This window comes from Polypterus senegalus, chromosome 6 (genome assembly GCF_016835505.1).
Source record: "Polypterus senegalus isolate Bchr_013 chromosome 6, ASM1683550v1, whole genome shotgun sequence".
NCBI classification, from domain to species: Eukaryota; Metazoa; Chordata; class Cladistia; order Polypteriformes; family Polypteridae; genus Polypterus; species Polypterus senegalus.
Window position 1 is genome coordinate 122,507,495 of NC_053159.1, and position 14,180 is coordinate 122,521,674.

At 39.1% G+C, this 14,180-nt stretch overlaps 1 protein-coding gene across 1 annotated transcript in view; it reads right to left on the reverse strand.

Annotated features, from left to right (window-relative positions):
- LOC120531521 (dynein beta chain, ciliary-like) overlaps positions 1 to 14,180 on the reverse strand; it is a 285,809-nt gene that overhangs the window by 239,967 nt on the left and 31,662 nt on the right. The window contains exons 11-14 of the mRNA XM_039756997.1: positions 11,578 to 11,724; positions 10,422 to 10,606; positions 4,143 to 4,699; positions 3,443 to 3,615 (exon numbers count right to left, since the gene is read on the reverse strand). Of these exons, the coding sequence (XP_039612931.1) occupies positions 3,443 to 3,615; positions 4,143 to 4,699; positions 10,422 to 10,606; positions 11,578 to 11,724 (1,062 nt within the window). The remainder of the gene's footprint in view (positions 1 to 3,442; positions 3,616 to 4,142; positions 4,700 to 10,421; positions 10,607 to 11,577; positions 11,725 to 14,180) is intronic.

Here is a 14,180-nt window from a genome sequence, read left to right on the forward strand (position 1 = left end):
TTCTGAGACTGAGGTCACAGAGGTGGTCAAAAAACTCCTTGGTAGCAGGGCCGCGGGGGTGGATGAGATACGCCCAGAGTTCCTCAAGGCTCTGGATGTTGTAGGACTGTCTTGGTTGACATGTCTCTGCAACATCGCATGGACATCGGGGACAGTGCCTCTGGATTGGCAGACGGGGTGGTGGTCCCCTCTTTAAAAAGGGGGACCAGAGGGTGTGTTCCAACTATAGAGGGATCACACTCCTCAGCCTCCCTGGAAAAGTCTATTCGGGGGTTCTGGAGAGGAGGGTCCGTCGGATAGTCAAGCCTCGGATTCAGGAGGAACAGTGTTATTTTCGTCCTGGTCGCGGAACAGTGGACCAGCTCTACACCCTTAGCAGAATCCTGGAGGGTGCATGGGAGTTTGCCCAACCAGTCTACATGTGTTTTGTGGACTTGGAAAAGGCATCCGACCATGTCTCTCGGGGAATCCTGTGGGGGGTGCTCCGGGAGGATGGGGTACTGGACCCCCTGATAAGAGCTGTTCGGTCCCTGTACGATCAGTGTCAGAGCTTGGTCCGCATTGCCGGCAGTAAGTCGAGCCCATTTCCAGTGAGAGTTGGACTCCGCCAGGGCTGCCCTTTGTCACCGATTCTGTTCATAACTTTTATGGACAGAATTTCTAGGCGCAGCCAGGGTGTTGAAGGGGTCCGGTTTGGTGGACTCAGGATTGGGTCACTGCTTTTTGCAGATGATGTTGTCCTGTTTGCTTCATCAGGCCGTGATCTTCAGCTCTCTCTGAATCGGTTCGCAGCAACTGTGAAGCGGCTGGGATGCGAATCAGCACCTCCAAGTCCGAGACCATGGTCCTCAGCCGGAAAAGGGTAGAGTGCCCTTTCAGGGTTGGGGGAGAAATCCTGCCCCAAGTGGAGGAGTTCAAGTATCTTGGAGTCTTGTTCACGAGTGAGGGAAGAATGGACCGTGAGATCGACAGGCGGATCGGTGAGCCATCCGCAGTGATGCAGGCTCTGAATCGGTCTGTCGTGGTGAAAAAAAGAGCTGAGCCGTAAGGCAAAGCTCTCAATTTACCAGTCGATCTACGTTCCTACCGTTACCTATGGTCATGAGCTATGCGTAGTGACCGAAAGAACAAGATCGCGAATACAAGCAGCTGAAATGAGTTTCCTCCGCAGGGTGTCTGGGCTTTCCCTTAAAGACAGGGTGAGAAGCTCAGTCATCCGGGAGGGGCTCAGAGTAGAGCCGCAACTCCTCCGCATCGAGAGGAGTCAGATATGGCGGCTCGGGCATCTGATTAGGATGCCTCCTAGACGCCTCCCTGGTGAGGTGTTCCGGGCACGTCCAACCGGGAGGAGGCCCCAGGGAAGACCCAGGACACGCTGGAGGGACTATGTCTCCCAGCTGGCCTGGAAATGCCTTGGGATTCTCCCGGAAGAGCTAGAAGAAGTGGCCAGGGAGAGGGAAGTTTGGGCCTCGCTGCTCAAGCTGCTGCCCCCGTGACCCGACCCCGGATAAGCGGAAGAGGATGGATGAATGCAAATGCAAAATATCTCTCTGAACTTATTCTGCTGGATCTTATAGCAGCTTTGTACATTACTGACCATAGAAACATCAAAATAATGAACTATACATTGGTCTTGACCTGCACCCATTTCTGACATGATTGCCAATTATACAAAGTGCTACTTCACATGCTACCAATGCTCCACCAATGGCTTTGATTCAGTTTCACCAGCACATATCGTTACAACATATTGAGTTACTTGAACTTGAATGTTATACTAGAACCCTTTACAAAGAACTCAGCTCAAAGTGCATGAGCAAACTAGGTAATACTACCATTTACTATTTACAAATAACTCCATGGTCATCGAAATTGATTTTTAAACCACAAATAAGTGTCCTCGCAAACATTTGGATTTTTCATATATAACTGGCTACCCAAGGGACAGCTGCTGAAATCTTTGGACCTTATAGCCTTTTTGGTCACAGTTAACAATTTCCCCAAGGATACAATCTCATAATTATCTATGGAATGAGTTGACATTTTTTCACTGTGGAAATGTCATGTAACTGCATTTTTTTATGATTATTGTAACATTTTCACATAGTTCATATTTTGATAACATTCTTTATTTTCATTTATTTATGATAATGTGTCTATTTTCATTTATATTCTCTTAGTGATGATTTCATTTAACCTAGTGCAGAAAAGGTTCTTCCTTTATATATACTGTCTTAGATGCATTTTTGTTTAGGTGACTGATTTGTAATATATCTATATTTTCTTTTGGGTTAATTACTAGTAAAGTAGGTGCAGTATTAGAGTCTAAAAGGTCCGTCTATATATTAATACTAAAATGACTGTCATGCACTAGAGGATTAAATAAACCCTGAGTGTTGTGGTTTAACAGTTCTTTACAGATGGGTTCAGAAAAATTGAAAATTGCAGCAGCGTGGAACGAAGCAAGGAGAATTCAGTTAAGGGGCACAACTCCAGCTAAGCCTTATGGACATACTAGAGTATGGGGCTCTATAACTCAACAACTTACCCTAGACAATTACTCTCATCAGCTTTTGATGAAGAACACAAGCTCCATTTATAAAATATATTAATAGATACAAAAGGAAACATTCTAAGCCTTATAACAAAGTATATGCCAGATCTAGTATCCAGTACAGAAGCAGGTCCAAACTCAGTGGCCACAGCTGGGTACTGACCCAGGATAACCAGGCTGCCCAGAGTACAGAGGTGATGCTATCAATGTGAAACAGAGAAGCAGGCATATGCACAAACATCCACTCATTCTGCCTAATGTATAAAGGTGTAAAAAATGACACTTTCCCCAATGTCCTCTGTGTAGTTTGTCATCCTCCAACACCCCAAAACTATGCAGCTTAGGTTAAAAGACTGTTCTGCACAGGCCTGGGTACGTGAGCATGCCATCCAATACACTGGTGGGGCAGGATTTCTGTACTGCTCCAAATGATGCCAATATATGCTAACTTTCCTCACAACCCTGTAATAATACTGTAGTAGAAAATAACTTAAGAAAAGGAATGGATGAATGGGATTGCTCTGGGATGACTGAATGTGATTGTTCATGACAAACTTGCACCTCACAGTTTTGTGCTTTGGTCCAAATGCCACTAATATTATTTTTTGTCTTACTAAGAAGGAAGCGCTGTGGCAGAGCTTGTTAAATATATACGTAGAACAGGCATTTCATAGAGAGTGAAAAGTGAATGTCAGCAAAAAGGAGAAAAGAACAATAAATGAGCTTCACATTCACTGAATTCCGCACTCCTGTTCAGTCTAAAAAAACAAGACAACAGGAAGAAAACTGACACAAGCTGATGCAGATTCAGATGGCATAAAAGAGCTTTGCTAGGCACCTGGCAGCCTACACTATTTTGCAAACTTTAAATAAGCTTGAAAATTGTACCTGAATTTTATCAAAGGAGCTAAGTTCCTCCAGGAACCTGTCCAAGTTGGCCATCTGTCTTTTGGCACCTTTGGACCAAGTGAGGTCAGCAGTGGGAGACTTCAGGACTGTAATAATTGAGGCCATCAGATCTTCAATGTCAGCATCTGGCTTCTGCATAGCACGCAGCTCCCCTACAGAATGAAAAGGCAAAGAATTCCATGTAAATGGAAACAACCTGTTCTATTCTCTTTTTTCAGGTTTAAACAAACCCTCCAAGGTGAAGACTGCTTCTGCTAACACTAAAAACAAGGTGTTCCATCTTAGCATGAAACAATGGAATTGAACTCCCACTCATCATAGTGCAGCACAGAAACAAGTGTTTCAATTTTCTTTTACTGTTTCTTTAAGGTGACGCTTCATGACAATCTATACAGGGGCCTCATAAGAGACAGAAGGTTTGAAAATACTGCAGGCATAATATACAGAGATGATGTGAAGTGGCACGCATCACTAACTCTCTAATGCCAGCCTCAGATCAGTTGAAAATACTGTAGCAGCTTACCACCTCTAAAAAAAGTGATGATTAGATGTAGAGGACTGCACACATCACTGATAAATGAAATATATTAATGGCATTTAAGATCATTCAATGTAAATGGAATTTTCATCACAGCATTCCCCATTTTTAAAGTTCTGCTGATATATGTCTTTCACCTACCCAAAGATTCAATGTCCATCTCCCCAACAATCTTCTTGATGTTGGAAACAATGGCTGAACACTTGTAGATAGACCTTTCATGAGCCAGCTGGAGTTCAGGCAACAGAGACTGGAGCTTCTTGATTTTTTTTCTCTGACGGGTAATCATGCGGATCTGTTGTTCAACCATAGCCTTGTCCTGGCCCATCTGGGACAGGATTTGCTGTGTTCCCAGCTTACGTTCTTCAAGGACGACCTTTTCATGGTCCAGATCTTTTTGGAGTTTTTCTGAGGTCTCCAAAATGTTGTTAATATGCTCTAGCGTGCGGTCTATTCGACCATGCTGCAACATCAGGTCCACATATTTTCGTCGTAGCAGTGCAATAAACCCCAGCACAAATTTCTCAAATGTACAGTTTGTGAGGTGGCCAAAACTTCCTGCTCCTTTATGGCCACCATCATTTTTGTTAATGGAGAGGTGCATGGAGGCCAGCAGATAAGACACATTTTCTTTTTGTTTGTTGCTCAGCATGTCGAGACTGTGGACTTGATGGAAGGCGTGACTCACTAGCGTGGACCTGCACAAAAAGGATAACAGTTAGGAGCAAACATAAAAAAGGTCTATGATTCAGTTTTAATGCTTCACTACAAAAAAATATTTTATCCATTGTTCCACTGTGAGAGCTATCCTTCTGTTCTAAAACATACAGAAAAGTAGTGAAGAGAGAGAAAGATTTAAAACAGAACAATTTATTCCTTAAACCATTATGATTTTTTAACAGCATCCAGCTAGGTCAATGCAGACAATTTAACCACTTATCCATTAAATTGCAAAAGTGATTTTGCTGCATGTCACGATGGGCAGTGATCACATTTGGGGCAAAAATCTTCTGGAAGGTTCACTGTAGGACATCCCAATTTGGGCAGTCAAATGACAAAAGTGAACCTAAAAGAAGGGAGGCTTGCACAGAAGCACCACAACAATTATAGTTTTGATGTGTCAGCAAAAAAATAAAGCACCAGACTGAAAAGGAACAGATTGCAATTTTAAATGAGGCAGAGAAAACTGAAGTCAAAAAAACTTTTTTTTGACTTTTGTAAAAATAAAGCTTAGCAAAAAGTTCTGGAATTAAATTAAAAACACGAAGTGAAATAGAACTTGAGAACACAAATGATTTGCCTTGACCTTACTGATCCGTCTGTAAAATTATTTTGGATTGTCTGAATGGTACAGATTATTTACAAATGTCAGACAAGCTTCTGGTGGAATAAACAGATAATCCCAATATAAGTAATTAAATATTTGTGTAAATAATAGCTTAAAATACTCTTAAAAAGTGACTAAATGATACGAGGGATGTTCAAAAAGATTCCGCAATTTTACATTTTCATTGGAAACGGTGAAGGTGGGAGGAGTAGTAAATGGACAATAAAAAGTTGGTACGATGCTGGGAAAATTGCATCCCAAACGAAGGTGACTATGTAGAAAAGCGATGTAATTTGTTTTTGGAATTCTTAATAAATAGAGTTAAAAAAAGTGCAGAAACTTTTTGAACATCCCTCGTATGATAAAACCTTACTTGATTAAGCTTAATTTCTATCATTTAACGTTCTCTTTTAAGCAAAGCTCTCACAAATATTACATGTGAAAATGGCATTTATATAAGACAGCTGGAAAAACACCATGCACTAACTCACGCACCCTCACACTAGCATAACATCACTGTCTTAGCAATGACTGCAACCAGGTTCAAGTTCCTAATGGCATTGGCAGCTCGAGTGTAAAGGTATACCCAAAATAATGAATTCTGGTAAGACAAAATAGTGCAAAATATGAATATCAAACATCTCCAAAGCTTGACACAATGATGGAATGCAAAACAAGGGGTTAGGAGTCTTTTCAAATACATGATAAGAGTGTTAGCTCAAACAAGCTTCAGGTAAATGCTGAACTATTCGTGTTGCTAAGCAACATCAAATAGTGGATGAGGTTGTTCATGATACCCAGCGGTGGTGCAGACTGACCCTCATTTATAGCCTTAACATTCACATGAGCGTGTATACTGAACAAGCGCTCATCATAAAATATCTCGGTGTTCATTAGTATGAATGTTACCATCTGATAAGATCAAACCCCATTACAACATGTGAATTGGAGTGCACAAATCTTCTGGGGTGTCATCTTATGCTAAAAATTGGATTTAACTCCCACATTAAAATGTCAAAATACAGAAAACTAAACAAAATCAAAGTGTAGTAACTGGTTTATTATACAACAAGGATCACATAAATGAAAAGAGAGCATCAATACCACTATTACTACTTTAAGAAATACTGCATCTTAAAGTCTGAGCATGGAATAATGTAGGAGTGGTTTGATTGATACCTAGACATTTTACCATACAAAAATGAAAATCATTTCTATTTTGTGCTTGCTATTCTTCCTTAGTATCTAATAAATGGCAATAGTGCTTGTCACTGAGAATCATCTGCCATTCTTTCATTAAGTTATTTTCTCCTTTGCCTCCACAATGTGACTAAGAAAAATCTAAAGCTTATAACTGATGACAGTTTTCTTTCATGGTGGTATTGTATAGTATTGCCTTTGCAGCAATGGTCAGCGGAGAGCAAAGATCTCAGTTTCAGCAAACGTTTTGGTATAGTCCTTATTTATAGCACACAGTATACGATAAATCAAACGAAGGATCTGTTAACGTTTAAATTAAAACTGCTCTCTGTTTTGTTATGTTGTCTAAACCTTTCTTCAAAATTTAGACGGAGTACCATTTTAAAATATATTAGTGCTCTTGTTTCCATATTACAAGTAGTATTGGCAGAGCCGGTCAAACTGGAGCTCTAGGCAGGGTTGATGGACATCACCCCTCGTTGTACGCAGGGAGTAGTCAGTATTATTACTCTTCAATGACCAGAGTTAGGCATCCTCCTCGGTGTCCAGAGCAGATGCCCCTTCACAGATGGCACCCTTTATATGTGCATATACTTCAGATGGTGCATGGAGTGCAAGCCCTTTGACTTTCATAAATGGCATCCCTCAGATGACTGCAGCCTGGGCAGCCACCTATTTTAGATAATAAAATGGCTGGCTCACAGTGATGAAAACACAGATGAATCTGCGAATAAATACATACCACATAGAGCAACCAAAAGTGTGTAGCTAAAAAAATTCTAAAAAATAACAGCGCACAATATTATATTAAGATGAAGAAACCTGGCTTCATGCTCTTTATTCAGCGGGGCAGGAGGAATCACATGGAAAAACTTACTGCTAATTCTAAAAATACATAAGTAAAAAAGAAAAGGACAAAGGACTAATTATGCACTACTCTTCAGACATCTCAAAGCTTAGTCTTGCTCATTTTTTCAACCTCAGTTCATCACAAATTAATGAAAGCTGTATTACAAATGTTAAAAGCTGAAAAGAGAAACCATTGAAAGATAGGAAAGCTCCAGGAATTTCTGTTGTATCCTCATTTTGATTTTCATGTATTGAGTCAAGGAGAGGATAACCTGAACTTCAGATCTCATGTAAAATTGCATATATCAGCTGCACTGATAAAAACATTAGGCTTAGAAGCACACAAAGTTTCACCGTTTACAGAAGTTACCTGTATGTGCAAATTGTGAAAACTGTTAAAGTTAAACTAAAACAATTTATATGAGGAAATTTGATGAAAAAAATTGCAAAACATTCAAAAAAGGTTTGACTCAGTCAATGCTTTTCTGTTTTCTGTCATGACGCCTGGCTAAAGAACGTTAAAATGTAAACAGACACTTTGATGAGAAGATAGAAGGATCTCTTAGATAAAAATAGATGTGACATTAAAGCAGTGAAACCAGAAAGAAGTGTTTATCAAGTATTGGGTTTTGATAGGTCATGCTAATGAAAGAACCCTACTGCTCAGATATCAGAAACAACATTCTACATCAAAATTAAGCAATAAAATCTTTAGCAATACATTGACAGTATCAGCATATTTAAAATGAGTTAACATTAAACCAACCAACCATTTTCTAACCCGCTGAATCCGAAGACAGGGTCACGGGGGTCTGCTGGAGCCAATCCTGGGCAGGGTGCCAACCCACCGCAGGACACACACAAACACCAAGCACACACTAGGGCCAATTTAGAATCACCAATCCACCTAACCCGCATGTCTTTGGATTGTGGGAGGAAACCGGAGCGCCTGGAGGAAACCCACGCAGACACGGGGAGAACATGCAAACTCCACGCAGGGAGAACCCGGGTCTCCTAACTGCGAGGCAGCAGCGCTACCACTGCGCCACCGTGCCACCGTTAACATTAAACCTTTTGTTAAAACTTTGCAAATACCATCCTCTGTTGTTCACCTTCATTAATGACCTGATTATAATACTCTTCACATTCATTCTTGCCACCCTGAAAAGTTCTCCAGAGTTGGCATCTTTCTGGTTGTTGTGCATTACTTGGATAATGTTATTTCATTCTTTGCATACATTAGTGAAGATATGGTAAACAGGAATCATGAGTAAATGTTTCAATTAAAGATAGCGATCATACTACTACTTTTTTCAATTTTGTGATTATATTAGAAACTTTTTCATGTTATAGTAATAATGACAAAATGTTGACGTGAAATGTATAATGTGTGAAAACTAAAGTCCACATATCAAATAACAACTTTCACAAAAGGTATAACAAAAAAAAGAAATTGTTCAATTTACATGTTACTGGCAATGTTTAAAAAAACTGTTTCTACTATTTCATAATAAACACCTACATTTGATTTGAATCTGTAACAGCTGGTGTAAATTTGTGGTACTTGTAAAAGTTAGTGCTGAAGGGATAAAAGCAGACACACAAACACAGCTCAATCACTTCTTCTTGGTGCCTATGGTGGATGTTACTTTTCCTCCCACAGGGACATTCACATCAACATGCCATTTGAACATTTTTTTTTTAATTGAAGAATCCAAGAATAAAGCTGCATAAAAAACTCAAATTAAGTTTTATTCAAGAATAAAACTGAATTTAAAAAATATTCAAATTCAGTTTTATTCAAGAATCGAAGATGGAGCAGCGTTACCACTGTGACAAATGGTTGAAAATGAAACGTTCAACTTTGTACTTTGTACCTTCAGCAACATGTCAACTGAGCAATTTCTTTTTCAGTTCAGGTTTATTCTTGAATAAAAGCAAATTTGTGAAAGTGTTTCTTGGATATTTGGGTCTCAGCCTTCACACATCCTACACTTCATGTGAAAATTATGTCATTATTACCATAACATGTGAAAACATTTTCCGTTTTAGCCATATGTTCAGCATTTCTTGCCTCGCATTTCCTCTGTCATTCTATACTTACACAGATTGTTATAGACACTGAACACATATGAAATGGACATACTGTATGTCAAATCACAACATTTCATTGCCTATATAATTGCTTATAAACACATCACTAGATGAACACTTCAACACAGACTTCACCTATGAGGACTGCAGCAGGGTGATGCCTTCATCTGACTGAATGGGGGGTGGGGGGCATAGCAGGCTGGTTCTCTTAATCTACACATTTGCAAAACAAATGATAGGGATAAGTACAAGCTTCGTTGTGTATGTCAGGAAAATTTAAGGAGGTCAGGGACAACGAAAAAATCGTAAGTTTCAAGGATTCTAGTGTTAAATTTTAGCTGCAGTCTGAATGTAGCCTCAGTAGACTAACATTGATTTTTCCATTCATTTTTATCATCACTTTTCTCTAGTATTGCTCTAATTTTCATTCAAGGGTCTATTGTATTTGTATTTCTCTATTCTCCATATCAATATGGAGACCAAACCCTCATTTCTCCAGTATCTCTTGCATAGACATTCCATGTAACTCTTAAATGCTCAAATACATCAACCTATTTTCAAACTTGCTTCTTCCATCAGATAGACATGGGGAGCTGTAACCCATCGAAGCAGAATCAAACCAGTTTATCACAGTGGAAACTCACAAATGCTTTCACACCAAGTATGCCATTAGGATCTCTGAGGAGACCAAAGTACTGAATGTGAGAAAAACCATTGTGGATACAGGGACCAGACAGTGGCCAGGTCAGGAATCAAACTCAAATCACTACACCGATGACTGAGAACGTGTGCTGCTCTGTAGATATTCAAATATAAAAGCAAACCTGAGTCGCCTGTCTGTTAAAAATCAGAGCTTAATGCATTGGATACTCGTTGTGATCAAGACTGGAAGGAAAATCATTTTTTTGCTCACACAAGTTGGAATCAGTAGTTGATCTTCAGTATCTTACCTGGACCAGTGTGGGACATAGTAGATGTTGATAGTGTTAGTGAAAGCTGGAAGTTCACGGCACCAGTGGTGGAACAATCCCCCAGCAGAGAAAGCAATGACCACACAGCGCAAATTTTGAGTGACTTTTTGTGAGAAATATTCCCAGGCATCTTCTTTGGTGAAATGCATACCTTCCTTGGTTATCTTTTAACAAGTTAAAAAAGAGAAAAAAAAATAAAGGTTATGGTAATAAATTAAAAGTTGTACATTATTTTAATTTTTATTACCATTTCTAACAGAAAACATTTAAAAAGTAAACGAATACCAAAAACCTGATTTCAGAACAAGAACAGTGCTTTTAGTTGCAAGGTTTACAAGTTCTTTATAATTCTTCAATTTGCTCAACACAATAGATACCAGAAAGTTTGCTTTTCTAAATATTAAGACTTACTAACATGGTAAAATGTCAGTCATCATCCAACCCGTTATATCCTAACACAGGGTCACGGGGGTCTCCTGGAGCCAATCCCAGCCAACACAGGGCACAAAGCAGGAACAAATCCCGGGCAGGGTGCCAGCCCACCACAGGGCACACACACACACACACCCGCACACCAAGCACACACTAGGGTCAATTTAGGATCGCCAATATACCTAACCTGCATGTCTTTGGACTGTGGGAGGAAACCCACGCAGACACTGAGAGAACATGCAAACTCCATGCAGGGAGGACTCAGAAAATGAACTCAGGCCTCTTTACTGTGAGGCAGCATTGCTACCACTGCACCACCATGCTGCCCCATGGTAAACTGTGTTATTGAAAAAGGCATGGAGCCTCAAGATACACAATTTTAACAACTTAAAGCTAGTTTATCTTATCTTACTCCATTCTTGAATTACACCAAATGACAAAAGAAGAGATGTGACTTTGTAAAAAAAAAAAAAAAAAACTATTTTCTTCCTTCCTGTGATTTGTTCAGAAACTTTCACAATGTCTGTAATGCAGTCCTATTAAAGCAGGCCATGATGGAACCCACTCCAAAAGCAATTTGCACACTGACCTGGAAAAATTTAAATGCCAGTCTAACTAAATTTCACAAAAAGACTTGGTGAACCAAAATAAATGGAGACACCACACTCAGAGCAGAAAGAGAGCGGTCAAGTGTATCCTTTACCTCACTGCGCACTTTATTCATGATGGAAGCTTGTTGCTCCTGTGTAAACAAATGAGCCATGGACCCGTAGATAGTAAGCTGGGCAACATAGTCCATCACACTGTTCAATAAATGGTCCTCCATCAAAACCAGGACCACTCTCTGTCCCTAAAGGCCAAAACAGCAAAGTTATGCATTGTCCAAGTGATTAAAGAAAACAGTAGGATTAGTTCAGAAGGCTTGTGAAAACTGTCATCATAAAATGTAAAAGTTAAAGAATATAAAACCTCAAAACTGGAATACAAAACTTGATGAATCTATAACTAAGCATGTTAAAGCTGTGTCAGTGGCTCGAGTGGTCCAAATCTCTATTAAGACATTTCAAGTTCTAAGTTTATTGACAGATGCATGCCTGATGAACATGCAACACATCTTCACTTTCCAGAGCAAGGATCAGCAACAACTTCACAAAATAATAACTGTGTTTTAAACATTTGCATTTAGGGTACAATCAAAAATAAAAAAAACTTTTCCAGACTTTATATTGTGGGGTGATATTTAATAAACAATACAGATTGACTACATAAATAAGAAAGTAATATAGGACAAAGAAAAATATTCACAATAACCTGTAATTACACATAACAATGAAAATTTACAATTTGTTCCTTTCTATTACTGGGGTTGACAAGGTGCAAGTCATATCCTGTTATAGTGAATACCAAAGTAACAAAATTTTCAGAATAAGGAATACTTTTTACTGGCCCGGACAAACATTCATACAACATCATGTTTAACAGATAAATTTTTAACGAAACATAAATTTCAGGATAACAAATTTTCTTTGACCAAAAATGGCCACCAAAGATGATAATATGAAGCACAAAATTCTTAGTATTGTGCCTACACTTTCGCAGAGTCTCTGGAACCCTTCAGCAGACTGTCTCTTTCTTGTTAGACCAAAGGAAAGTAACAGTCTGTTGAGAAATGTCTGGTCTTGGGCAGTCTCGGCGAGGCTTGGCATACGTTTAGCCAAATTCTCAGTCAGTGCTCCACTGAGTGTCCTTGTGGGTAGTTGGGTCATGTGTAGATACTGTACCTGGTCAAGTTTCACAGCAGATCTCATCAGATGAACAAAATGAGAAAAGGCATCAGTTTATACAAAAAAAAATCATCTAACATCAAATTTTCATTCTGTATTCATACTTCTTGTTGAGATAGCGATGACACACACCTGCCAACTGTATTATTAAGGAATTATTTTATTAAATCTCTTACAGTGCAGGCCTTCATTAGAACTTCCTGTCTCTCATATCAATAAACTACCACCCACTCCCTGGACAACCCTGTATCAGAGTAGCTTACCAACACCCCCTACTAATAGCACCTGGAACTGCAGATGGCTAACATGGCTTACTTAAGTCTGTCCAGGATACAACAGCCCCTCTTCTTAAGCTAATATAATTTTATTGTAAGAAATCTAAAGGATGTCATAGCCAAAGCTAAGAATACACACCAAAATGTATCCCTTGTATAAAACATAAACTGCACATTCTATGTGAACAACTAAACTTCCAGTACATTTTTCCTTTTTTTATATAAGTCTTGGCTTTTTCCTGCAATCCATGTTTAACTAACATAATCTTTAAGTCGAACAGAAGGATGTCTTTTCCGTTCTTAACGTTTTAATGGCTCTAAATTTACTGTATATATGAGTTTCCTTCCATAGCAGTTTTCTAAAGGACTGCAGGTTCAATGCTCTCTGCAACAGCTGGGAATTTAGAACTATTTCTTTAGGAATTCTCAGAATTTATGTCTGTGTCCATGCTTGCAACATGCTCTATAAAACTTGGTTTGATTTGATCACCATGTCTTCTCAGAGGCTGAACATGACCTAAAACTACTGAATAGGAAATGGGGCCAGTAGAGTTTTCAATAACAGCCAGAATTCATTTACGTCCATAACTGTAGTTTCTAACCCATACCTCATCTCTTTGTTCAAAACTTCTCAATTTCCAGCCCTGATTGACAGTTTTGCTCCGTATCCATTGTTTCTTTTTCATTTTTCCCTTTTGTGTAAGGCACCAGAAGATCAAATACAGTCCTTAACCTTCATGACAATAAAATTTCAGCAGGAGATAACCCTGTAGTCATGTGAGGTGTGATCTTGTAGTTGAACAAAAATCATGGCAATCTTGTCTCTATTGTATCTCCTTTCATTTTCTTCATCAGCCTCTTTCAAAGTCTGCAATGATCTCTCAGCAAGACCATTAGATGAAGGGTGAAAAGGTGCAGAAGCGACATGGCCTATTCCTTTGGCTTTTATAAATTTAGCAAATTCTGCACTAGTTAAGCATATTCCATTATCTGAAACAAGCATTTCTGGAATTCTATGTAAACTAAAACTTTGACTTAGCTATTCAATGGTTGCTTGCTAATTCATTGCATATGCATCTATCCATTTTGAAAGGGTATCAACAATTACTAAAAACACTTTTCCCAAGAAAGGGCCTGCATAATCTATGTGAATTCTAACCCAGGGTTTCTCTGGCCATTCTCAAGGATGTATTAATGCTTTTGACAAAGACTTTCCCTGTCTCTGACACTCTTAACACTTTTTCACT